At 45.8% G+C, this 12494-nt stretch overlaps 1 protein-coding gene across 1 annotated transcript in view; it reads left to right on the top strand.

The window, feature by feature from the left end:
• Positions 1 to 12494, top strand: part of zcchc24 (zinc finger, CCHC domain containing 24) — a 186256-nt gene that overhangs the window by 4189 nt on the left and 169573 nt on the right. The window contains exon 2 of the mRNA XM_038783083.1: positions 2591 to 2791. Coding sequence (XP_038639011.1) covers positions 2591 to 2791 — 201 coding nt within the window. The remainder of the gene's footprint in view (positions 1 to 2590; positions 2792 to 12494) is intronic.

The raw sequence follows: 12494 nt of genomic DNA, 5'->3' as shown, positions 1-12494 counted from the left end.
GTGAGACTGTAGCAGTGTAGCTGACAGCTAGCCCTTGGGTTGACTGGAGTGAGGGTTCTACAGTGGCTATAAGGTGGCACAATGGTTAGCACTGCTGCCTCACGGCGCTAGGGACTCGGGTTCAATTCCGACCTCGGGTGACTGTCTATGTGGAGTCTGCATGTTCTTTCTGTGTCTGCGTGGGTTTCCTCCGGATGCTCCGGTTTCCTCCCACAAATCCAAAGATGTGCAGGTTAGGTGGATTGGCTGTGATAAATTGCCCCTTAGCGTCCAAATGTTAGGTGGGGTTGCGGGGGTGGGATGGAGGGGGGAATTTGGGCCTGGATGGGGTGCTCTGCCAGAAGTTTGGTGCCGAATCGATAGGCCGAATGGCCTCCTCCTGCACTGTGGGAATTCTGTGATAGCAGCATTGGAGGAGGAAAGCAACTGGACTGGGCTTGGAATTCCAATCTATCCATTATTGATTTAAGGACATGTTTAGAAATGTACTGAAATGCACTGTGCCGGTCCCCAGCATGAGCACCATTAGTTTGTTCGATTGCCTTAACTCCTACCCTGTCTCCATCCACTCACACAGCGGCCTTTCTCTCCAGCAGCACAGTCAAGTCCTGAACATGGACACTTGGATGCCAGCTTATGTGGCTGTTCCTGGGCCGCGTCAGTCAGCACACGGGGGAAACAAATAGACTCTCAGCCAAAAGGCCATTGCCCTTTTAAGAAAAGAGCAAGTTTAATTCAGTGGGGACGGACAGTGAGACACTGCTTTGGATGCCAATACGTCTGAGATCTGGATTGGCCGAGGCAGGAGAAGCTAATCGGCCTGGGCTGAGAGTGAAAACAGTTTGCAGTGTGAATAGCCTCTCTGCTGATGGCCCTCCACTGATAGGGTGGCAGTCTGGGGAGGGCATTGAGGGGTTTGCTCTGCTCTTAACAAACACACAGGCGCTGAAAAAAAGTGGAAACCACAAACTTCTCCCATTCTGATTGGGTAGCCGAAGATTTAAGAGCACCACTTTGGTTCTATAAGAGACCCCCCCCCCCCCCCCCCCCAACTCATTTACAGAAGACCCCTACAATGTTTCTTCAGCCCAAATAGGATTCTACACTCTGGAGCATTGCTTCATTCGGTGTGAATGCAACACAGGCTCCGCTGGGCCCTGATCAAGTCACAAAGAAACACCGCCACTCCCCCCCCCCCCCCCCCCCAATTAAGGAATACCCAACTTATTTCTCTCCCTGGCTACAAAGCGAAACATTTAACCCCCCTCCCGCCCTGGACACACATCCAGCTGATATAGCCTTGCAACGAGAGAATCTAAAGCAACAGCCCACAACAGCTCCACAATCACCTTTTCAACTGCCCCATCAAAGCGAACAAAACCCCCAAAGCAGTGACTAGGGCGCAGAGGGCGAAGGGTTAAATGCCCCGACCTTTCTGACGGGGTCACTTTATTGCAATTCACTCCAGAAAAGCTGCCTTGTAAACATGACAGCCGGAGTCAGCGCCAAAGAATTGTTTCGTTTTAAAAATAGCTCAGCGTGGCCCAGACATTTGGGGGTTGGTCTGTGGCTTTGGAGAGATACAAAGCAAGTTCCATTCACCCACTCCTGCTTTGGGCTTTTTGTTCGCTTTGATGGGACAGTTTAAAAGGTGATTGTGGGGCTGTTGCTTTAGATTCTCTCTTTGCAAGGTTATATCAGCTGGATGTGTATCCAGGGCGGGAAGGGGGTTAAATGTTTAGTTTTGTAGCCAGGGAGAGAAATAAGTTGTTCCACTTTTTTTTTCAGCGCCTGTGTGTTTGTTAAGAGCAGAGCAAAACCCCTCAATGCCCCCCCCCCCCCTCCCCAGACTGCCACAAAGCCACATCCCAACGTGATGCCCCACTGGCGCTGGAACTGTGTACCCGAGATGCCAGGGAAGTGTAATATGGGCTGGCAGAACTTGGGAGGGGCCGAGGGCGAAGTGCTTGTTTATTGTGGATCAGGCATTATTTTCAACTTTCCTCTCCCAACCCCCTTCATTCATATTCATTTCTCGCCTGTATTAAAATGCACTTTAAGGATCAAGTGAGTCCTGACGCCCCGAACCTCTTGCTTTGCTACAAAGAGAACAAGAGGCAAATAAACAGCCTCCCGCCACAGAACCCACCCCCGTGTCAGATCTAGACAGCGAGAAGGGCAATTTCAGAAATTGCAACAAACCCATTCTCTCTGTGATATCTGCCTTCACTACAATGCGTTGTCACAATCATGTGTCACATCGGCCTTAAAACATGTTGTGTTGAATTAACAGTTGCTGGTATAACACACATTAGACTGGCATTGGGGGTGTGAGCATTTGGGAGTTATACTTCTAGTGTATACTTCTAGTGTGCTCGCTTACTGCAGCTCCGAGTTCAACTCCCCATAGTAGACAATTGGCTATTTTGTAAACTCATGGCTGCCCAGTTTTGAATATGTTAAACGCAAGGATCAGTTTGACTGCTTATTTCGCTAAAGGTTAAACACGTTTCACCAGTTTGAGCTGTATGCTAGCACTCAGCTGCAGAAAGTGGCATTGTCAGTAACTGAATATAATCCCGTTATCCAGGCAATCACCAGCGGCTTGTACAAGAACGCTTCGCCCTATGGTTCCCTGAGCAATATCGTGGACGGCCTTAGCTCTCTGACAGACCATTTCTCGGATCTATCGCTGTCAGCAGAACCTCGCAAACCTGGTAAAAGACCTCCTCCCAATTATTTGTGCCACCTCTGCTTCAACAAAGGACACTACATCAAGGACTGTCCCCAGGTAAGGGCCAGCTGAACACTGCCAGAGAGAAAAGTGGGTGATGCTCAAACTTGCTGAATAATGCAGATTATTGACGAGTGAGTCACAATAGCAGCATTGAAGGGGGATTGTGCGGGGACACCCACTTGTCTAGTCATTACTGATGGATTTTTACAAAAAGTGAGATTGTGTGAATAACGGCAGCAAGTGAAATATTTGATGTGCTTGAAATATTGAACGAATGCATTCACATTTAAAATATCTGCAAAGTAAGTTTGAACGTACATATGTATAGCTGAATCCACCGCCTTCAACCAAAGAATTGTGTAAATAATGAGAATTAAATCAACTGTATTTCTGAAGGTTAGAGCTTGCCAGCCTGGTTCAATCAGGATGTTTTAAGAAATAGATGCACAAGTTGGTTCTGTTTGACCTCAATTGTTACAATGCAAAAGAGTCAACACAGGAGTGTCTGAACTAAATGTTAGCTCAGCCTCAAAGGCACTTTTCATAGTAGTCAGAGTCTTGTCCAGATACTAATCATTTGAGCTACAATTTCTGCTGTTATGGGAGGCAAAGTGCACCAATTTGACATCTTTGCCATCAAATTTATTTCCAGGCTCCTCATTCGTGCTTTTAGAATTATATATATATGTATATCACAGTTCTCAGAAAGCCACAATAATCAAGGACACTAACTCTATGGGGAGATTGATAGGATTGTAGAATTTGCGGGAATAAAAGTGGAATTTGATTATCCAGTCATTGTAAATCAGTGACTGTCACAGTAAAGTTCTTTATTGCCCTTGTTTGAAATCAATGTCACTATGAACTCTCTTGTTTGCACAATTGACGCCAGATCATTTTTACATAAGTACGTTAAAGCAGATTTCATCTCGTGTGATGTTGTCACAGATAATGGCCATTACCCTTCGGTGGCAACTGTAGACAGTACTGGCTGCTATGGAGCCAACTGGATTTACTCTGACTTTTGCATAGCTCCTGTTCATGTGTCTCCTGGAAAGATCTTGCCAATTTATCCCATTAGAATGATTTTGCATTCTTGAATACATTGGTTTGGAGGTTGTCAGAGATCAGTGATGGGAAATGCTTGAGTTGTGTCTCATTCTGCAGGAGGTCTGGACAAACAGGCTGCCCGTCTGAAGTGTAATAAAATCCAGATGCCTGATCTTAATCCGCAGAGACTAACTCTTCAGGGTTTGTGCTCGTATCTTTTCCCTCCCTGCCTCCCACATTTAGAGCTGAAACAGTGTAAGGAACAGAGTCCAGGCATTCCCAAACTGGCACTGCCTTTTAGAGTCTAGGTCAGCTTTACACTGCAGCATGGAAAGAATCCAGAGAATTGTGTTTTTAATCATCCAAAATGATTAATGCTCAAGAGTCAAAACTTTGGTCTCTGTCAAGAGAATTTGGCCGCATGCGACATGGTGACGCAGTGGTTAGCACTGCTGCCTCATGGCACTGAGGACCCGGGTTCGATCCTAGCTCCGGGTCACTGTCCCTGTGGAGTTTGCACATTCTCCCCATGTCTGCATGAGTCTCTCCCCCACAACCCAAAAAGATGTGCAGGATAGGTGGATTAAGAGGCTAAATTGCCTCTTAATTGGAAAAAAAAAGAATTGGGTACTCTACATTAAAAAAAAAGAGAATTTGGCCAGATCTTTAGTTATGTGAGTTGAAACATTTATTTTGGTTAAAAGACTGAATAAATGGAATGTACATTCTTCACAACAGTAATCTGTGTATAATCTATTTGATCAACATCCTATCTCGTACTTATGATATTTGCCCATTAAGTTTCTTATTTAACTGGAATGTTGCTCATATTGAAAAATGCACAGTTTGAAAACCTGATTATCGATTGTGGTTGCCTAGAACAAAGGAAAATGATTGTGGTTGTTGGAAGTCAATCATCTCAGTCCCAGGTCATTGCTGCAGGGGTTCCTCAGGGTAGTTCCCTTGGCTCAACCATCTTCAGCAACTTCATAAGCCTACAAAAGTCAAACAGGACTAAACAGGATAAATGCAGGAAGGATGTTTCAGATGGCAGAGGAGTTCAGAACTAGGGGTCACAGTCTAGGGATTGAAATGAGGGGAAAATTCTTCACCCAGAGAGTGGTGAGCCTGTGGAATTCGCTACCACAGAAAGCATTTGAGGACAGAATGTTGTATGTTTTCAAGAAGGAGTTAGCCATAACTCATTGGGTTAAAGAGATCAAAGGATATGGGGGGAAAGTGGTAACGGGTTACTGAGTTGGATGATCAGCCATGATCATAATGATGGCAGAGCTGGCTCAAAGGGCCGAATGACCTCCTCCTGCTCCTATTTTCTATGTTCCATCAATGGCCTTCCGTCCAGGTGGCACAGTGGGCTCACCCCACAGCCCAACGGTGTTCAATGCAAGGATAAGGATAATCTTTATTAGTAGGCTTACATTAACACTGCAATGAAGTTACTGTGAAAATCCCCTGGTCGCCACATTCCGGTGCCTGTTCGGGTACACGGAGGGAGAATTCAGAATGTCCAATTCACCTAACAAGCTCGTCTTTTGGGACTTGTGGGAGGAAACCGGAGCATCTGGAGGAAACCCACACAGACACGAGATAATGTGCAGACTCTGCACAGACAGTGATCCAAGCCGGGAATCAAACCTGGGACCCTAGTGCTGTGAAGCAACAGTTCTAACCACCGTGCTATCATGCCGCCCATGTAGGTGGATTGGCCACGCTAAATTGCCCCTTAATTGGAAAAAATAATTTATTTTCAAAAAAAGACTTTCTTTCAAGGGGCAGCACTGTATCTCAGTGGTTAGCACTGTGGCTTCACAGCGCCAGGGTCTCAGGTTCGATTCCCCACTGGGTCACTGCCTGTGTGGAGTCTGCACGTTCTCCCCGTGTCTGCGTGGGTTTCCTCCGGGTGCTCCGGTTTCCTCCCACAGTCCAAAGACGTGCAGGTTAGGTGGATTGGCCATGATAAATTGCCCTTAGTGACCAAAAAAGTTAGGAGGGGTTATTGGGTTACGAGGGTAGGGTGGAAGTGAGGGCTTAAATGGGTCGGTGCAGACTCGATGGGCCGAATGGCCTCCTTCTGCACTGTATGTTCTATAAGGCCAGAAGTGGGATGATTGCTGATGGTAGCACACTATTGAGCATTATTCCCGACTCTTCAGATATTGAAGCAGTCTGTGTCCATGTGAAGCAAGACCTGGACAACATTCAGATTTGGGCTGATAAGTGACAAGTAACATTTGTGCCAGGCAATGATCATGTCTAACAAGAGATAATGTAACCATTGACATTCAATAATATTATCATCACTGAATTCCCCACTAACAACATCTTGGGAGGTTACCATTGATCAGAAACTGAATTGACAAGCCATATAAATACTGTGGATACAAGAGCAAGGCAGATAATAATCTTTATTGTCACAGGTAGGCTTATATTAACACTACAATGAAGTTCCGGGAATCCTGCGGTGATAATGCACATCCTGACTCCCCAAAGCCTGCCCACCATCTACAAGGCACAAGTCAGGAGTGTGATGGAATACTCTCCATTTGCCGAGATAAATGCAGCTCCAACAACACTCAAGAAGCTCGACATCATCCAGGACAAAGCAGCACTTGATTGACATGCCATTCACCACTGCTGCACAATGGCAGTGGTGTGTGCTATCTACAAGATGCACTGCAGGAGTATACTGAGGCTCCTTTGACAGCACATTCCAAACCTGCAACCACTACCACCTAGACGTACAAGGGTAGCAGATACCTGGGAACACCATCACCTGGAAGTTTCCTCCAAGCCACTCACCATCTTCCCTTGGAACTATGCCACTGTTCCTTTGGGTAAAAATCCTGAAACTCCCTCCCTAATAGCCCTGTGGATGTACCTACAACACATGGACTGCAGCGGTTCAAGAAGGCAGCTCACCACCACCTCGAGGGCAGTTAGGGATGGGCAATAAATCCTGGCCTAACCAACAATGTTCGCATCCCCTGAATGAATTAGAAAATATATAAAATATTTAGACATACTTAAGGATTAGCAGTCTAGCATTCACCACCATGCCTGTCATTTAAAAAAAATGTAAATTTAGAGTACCCAATTCATTTTTTCCAATGAAGTGACAATTTAGCGTGGCCAATCCACCTAGCCGGCACATCTTTGGGTTGTGGGGGCGAAACCCATGCAAACACAGGGAGAATGTGCAAACTCCACACGGAGAGTGACCCAGAGCCGGGATCGTACCTGGGACCTCGGCACCGTGAGGCAGCAGGGCTAACCCACTGGGCCACCGTGCTGCCCTATCATGCCAGTAATGTAAGGCTCACTAACGTATCACTTACAATTTCAACTCCACCTGCAGTGCTTGTTTTGTTACTATCTTACGTTCACTTTAAAAGCAACTGATGTTTTCACCCATTTCAGACTAACAGTGCCTTGTGCTTCATGACATTAGCTGGCAATAGTCTTTGTCCTATTACCTGCCAAATGTCTCATTATGAAATCCCATTGATGCCAATTAGCTATCAACAGTGAAACTAATTGTTAGACCTAATAGCACTTCTGCCTATCCCAATTAGCCTGGAAGCCCTCGGATTTAATACATGAACAGTAACTTTTTTTTGATGACACCTCATGTATGAATGATTACACAAGTTCACCGATTATTTAATTTTAATATTTCCGACTAAAGTTGAAGTAGTTGTTTCGACAACCCTCTCATTCTAAATTCCAGTGAATACAGCCCTAGTTGACCCAATCTCTCCTCATACGACAATCCTGCCACCCCAGGAATCAGTCTGGTGAGCCTTCTCTGTCTTCTCTCTGTGGCAGGTATATCCCTTCTTAGATAAGGAGACAAAAACGGCACAGAATTGACTAGCTGTATCCTGTGACATTGCTTATGTGTGTTCGAGAATTTAAAGCATGGTTGCAGTATTTACGTGCTCATCTGCCTGGCCCCATTAAGACAAAACTCCTGGACTCTCACTGGACCAAGGATCTAAAAAGACAACTATTGAGCTCAGTCGTTTCTTTATTTCGTGGGATGTGGGCATCATTGGCTGAACCAGCATGTATTGCCCATCCCCAATTGCCCTTGAGAAGATGAATTGCTTTCTTGAACCACTGCAGTCCATGTGGTGTAGGTCCAGGAGTTTGGCCCAGTGACAGTGACGGAACCCAGTGATATATTTCCAAGTCAGGATGGTGAGTGACCTGGAGGGGAACCTCCTGGTGGTGGTGTTCATGTGTATCTGCCACCCACGTCCTTCTGGGTAGTGGAGGTTTAGACAGTGCTATCGTAGGTGCCTTGGTTGTTGTGGTGCATCTTGTAGATGGTATACATTGCTGCCACTTTGGTGGAGGGACTGAATATTTAATATTGTGGATGGAGTGCCAATCGAGTGGGTTGCTTTGTCCTGGATGTTGTAGGGTTAACCTCGATTGTTCTGCACATTAATTGCTGCTTGGGGAGAAGCCAGGTCATCTCTAGGTCAATCATGTAAATGTGTGCCTTTTCAAGAGGTATATTCATTTGAGAGGCAATGCATCATACAATATGTGACTCCACAGTCTGGGCATTGGTAATGCTCTAACTTGTCCACAGAAAAGTGTAAGGTTAATGGCGAAAATGTTTTTTCAGGATGTACTTTCTGTGTGGTGTGGGTATCGAGCCATGTCGACCAAAATCCACTTCTGGTCCAATAACTGATTGCTGTCAATTTGGCTTATTCCATGCAGCAGTGCGTTACAATTGGACCTTAGTGTCCTTATGTTGGAGAAAATAATGGAGGAAATTAAGCATTGTTCCTGCTTTGCACTGACGTTGCTGTGCATTACAGATGTATAGGGTGGGGGCTGGAGTGGAGACGGGTGTGATGTTCCCTATGGCCGCATATTGTAGCAACACTTACTGCTGAAGTTTACACAGGAGTGGCGCTTTGACGAGATAAATCAGCACCGTACCTCAACATGAATCGTTAGTTTAGCTGGGGAGGAGGAGGAGGAGGGACTGAACAAGAATTTAACTTTCCTAATGCTATTTTTTACATTTCCACGACAGCCATCAGTGTCAGAAATGCACCATTTTTGCCCAACCTTCCGGCTTTCTGTCAATAACGGAAAACAGGGGTCATAGAGCAGTGGTTAGTAGGGTGAGTGGGTAGCACAGCAGCCAATTCCCAATCTCATCTCCATGGAATTGTGTACCCGTGCTAAGTGGAAGGTTCCAGGAACACCAAGAGGCATTATTCTTATTAGCCCCTCCCTTCTCATCTTTCTTCTCCTCCACTCCCCACCGTCCCTGCCCTCTTTCACTCACCAGTTGTTCCACAAGTGTTGTTCCAATTGCTGATGACCAGTTCAGGCAGTGAGCTGTTCTCGGGGCCTATGTCAGTGATGCTAGAAGTTGAGGAAGGCAGATTGTTCCTTCATCTATAAGTTGAAATACTAACCCACCATCTGGCACATCTTTCCATGACCTTCAAGATTGGACATTTCCCAAGCAGAAGAACCACGGAGGCAATTTTACCCGACTGCTCCATGATCCACTATCCCGTTACAATAACCATCATTATTTCATTGTGAGAGTCGACTGCTTTAAGCACAAATTTCTCAGTGTTAATCTAAGCCTTTCTCCATCATTGTTTCTTGAGGACTTTATTATCACATTCAATGTGGTTAGATCATTGTCTGGTAACAGTAGGTTCAGCACAGTGTTGTCTATTGATAGTGCACCTCGGCAGCGAACAAGAAACAACCCTCTGACTTTCAATTCTCTCCTTCCCCCAGTTGTCAAGGAAATACACAAAAGGATAACAGTCCCTGGTAACAATTAGCAAAGCTGGTGTGTAAAAGTTGGACCAAATCCATCAAAGTAAATAAAGTGCTCTAACTTCACAAGGAATCCAAGACTGTGATCCAATGCCAGTTCTGGGGCTCCCATCATCCATCTGTGATTTTGCTTTGATCAAATACTCTGAATTAATCTAAAATCCACATTAGGTTTTGTATGTGTGTGTGTGTGTGGGGGGGTGGGGGGGGGGGGGGGGGGTGGATGCGGGTGGAGGTCGGGAAAGGAGGAGAGGAAAGGTTAGAGAGAGAGAGAGAAACTTCAAAAATAAAAATATACCAAGAATTATTTTTCCCATTATGGGGATTTGATTCACTTAACACTAGCTGTCTTTTACTTTTTCATCCAACCTGAGTAATTAAATTACTCTGGTGTCACTTTGAGAACTCTATAATGTAAATTTTTTTCAGTTTACTTGGAGACAATAGGCGGTGAAAATACATAATTGAAAATGGTGACAATCTCTCCTCCATGGCAACTGGGTGGCACGGTAGCACAGTGGTTGACACCATTGCTTCACAGTGCCAGGGACCCGGGTTCGATTCCCGGCTTGGGTCACTGTCTGTGTGGAGTCTGCACGTTCTCCCCGTGTCTGTGTGGGTTTCCTCCGGGTGCTCCGGTTTCCTTCCACAGGACCCGAAAGACGTACTTGTTAGGTGAATTGGACATTCTGAATTCTCCCTCTGTGTACCCGAACAGGCGCCGGAATGTGGCGATGAGGGGATTTTCAAGAGGACTTAATTGCAGCGTTAATGTAAACCTACTGGTGACACTAATAAAGATTATTATTATGGAGTTGGGCAATAAAATACTTAATGGCACCAAATTTGGATTTCAAGTTTGATTAAGTGGGGCTCTCTGCTCACTGGAATTTCTTTCTTGTCCCGGTTCAAATTTTGTTTCATAACACTGCTGTGAAGGAACTTGTGATGGTTTAGACCACTTTGTCACTCAGATTGAGATGCTTAAATCAGCTGCTTCTGCCACTTCCCTCCGTTCACCTAGCACAATGGACCAAACCTTCCATAACCCTGCCTTAACACTGAACCTGAATCTTTCTCCAGCTTTTCTCTGAAATCGCCTCATCGCCCCTCTGTACTCACCATGAGACCCACATTTTACTCCCTCAACTCTATTCTCCGCAAACTGTCAACCATCCAGTTTCCCTTCCTGGCCCCCCATGCAAGCTGATATTGTTAACAGTTCTTGCTCCTTTATGTCCACTCACTGCCTTCTCAAACGAAATACATCCTCGATCCCACTATTCCTGCAAACTATCACCTCATCTCTAACCTCTCTTTTCTGTCCACAATCCTTGAGCATGTTGTCACCTTCCAAATCCATCCCCATCTTTCCCACAACTCCATGTTTGAATCCCTCCAATCCTGCTTCCTGCCACGGTACTGAAATGGCCCTTATCAATGGTACTTATGAGGGACAGCATGGTGGCACAGTGGTTAGCACTGCTGCCTCACACCACTAGGAACCAGGTTCGACTCCAGCCTTGGATGACTGTGCGGAGTTGCCATTTCTCTTTGTGTCCACGTGGGTTTCCTCCGGGTGCTCTGGTTTCCTCCCACAGTCCAAAGATGTGCAGGTTAGGTGGATTTGCCATGCTAAATTGCCCCTAATATGTGCAGGTTAGGTGGGATTGCGAGGACAGGATGGGGAAGTGGACCTAGGTGGGTTGCTCTTTCAGAGGGTTGGTGCAGGAACAATGGGTCAAATGTCCTCCTGCACTGTAGGGATTCAATAGATTTAACTGACCATAAGCATCTCTCTGTTAGAGAGCGGCAATTAGTTATAATGCTTAAGGGGCTCTACTCCAGATAAAGCATGGGGCAAGGCATGGAAGAATTCCTTCGTCAACTAGCACACAGAATCATAGAATCAATCAGTACGGAAGAGGCCCATCGGCCCATCTAGCCTGCACTAACAAAAAGCAACTCTAAATCTACACTAATCTCACTTCCCAGCACTTGGCCCATATCCTTGAATGCTATGGCATTTCAAGTGTTCATCCAAGTACTTTTTAAAGGTTATGAGGTTTCCTGCCTCAATTACCCTCGCAGACAGTGCATTCCAGATTCCCACCACACTCTAGCTGAAATTCTTTTCCTTAAATCCCCTCTAAATCTCCTATCTTTCTCCTTAAAATTATGCCCCATTGTTATTGACCCTTCAAATAAAGGGAACAGCTGCTTCCTATCCACCCTGTCCATACCCCTCATAATCTTATACACCTCAATCAGGTCCCCTCTCATCCTCTACTCTACAGAAAACAACCCAAGCCTATCCAGCCTCTCTTCATAGCTAAAATTCTCCAGCCTAGGCAACATCCTGGTGAATCTCCTCTGCACTCTCCAGCGCAATCACATCCCTCCTATAGTGCGGTGACTAGTATAAGGATTGAATCCACACTGTTGGTGTCAGTCTGCAGCACCTTCTGAGCAACTGAGCTAGCCGATCCCACTCCCCCTATCATAACTGACATCCTTCTCAACCTGTCTACAGCCTTTGATACAGTTGATGGCACCACCCTGCTCTATTGCCTCCCCTCCATTGCCCAGTCGAGTGGGATCGGTTCCACTCTTATCTATCCACTGAAAGCTCGGGAATTATCTGCATTGGCTTCTCTTCCTGTTCCTCTTGTATCTCCTTTGGTGTGCCCTCCAACCCCCGAAGGGTTCTATCCTATTTTCATCAACATATTTCCCCTGGTGACAATTTTCCATAAACACAATGTCTGGTTCCACTCTACCTTCCATTCCAACTCTACCTTGGTTCGATCTCTCACAACGCCAAGCTTTTACTGATCTTTCCTATGTGGCTCTCCGTCAG

Source organism: Scyliorhinus canicula, chromosome 22, assembly GCF_902713615.1.
Source record: "Scyliorhinus canicula chromosome 22, sScyCan1.1, whole genome shotgun sequence".
NCBI classification, from domain to species: Eukaryota; Metazoa; Chordata; class Chondrichthyes; order Carcharhiniformes; family Scyliorhinidae; genus Scyliorhinus; species Scyliorhinus canicula.
The sequence above is the reverse complement of the archived record's forward strand: the minus strand, read 5'-3'. Positions and strand labels throughout refer to the sequence as shown.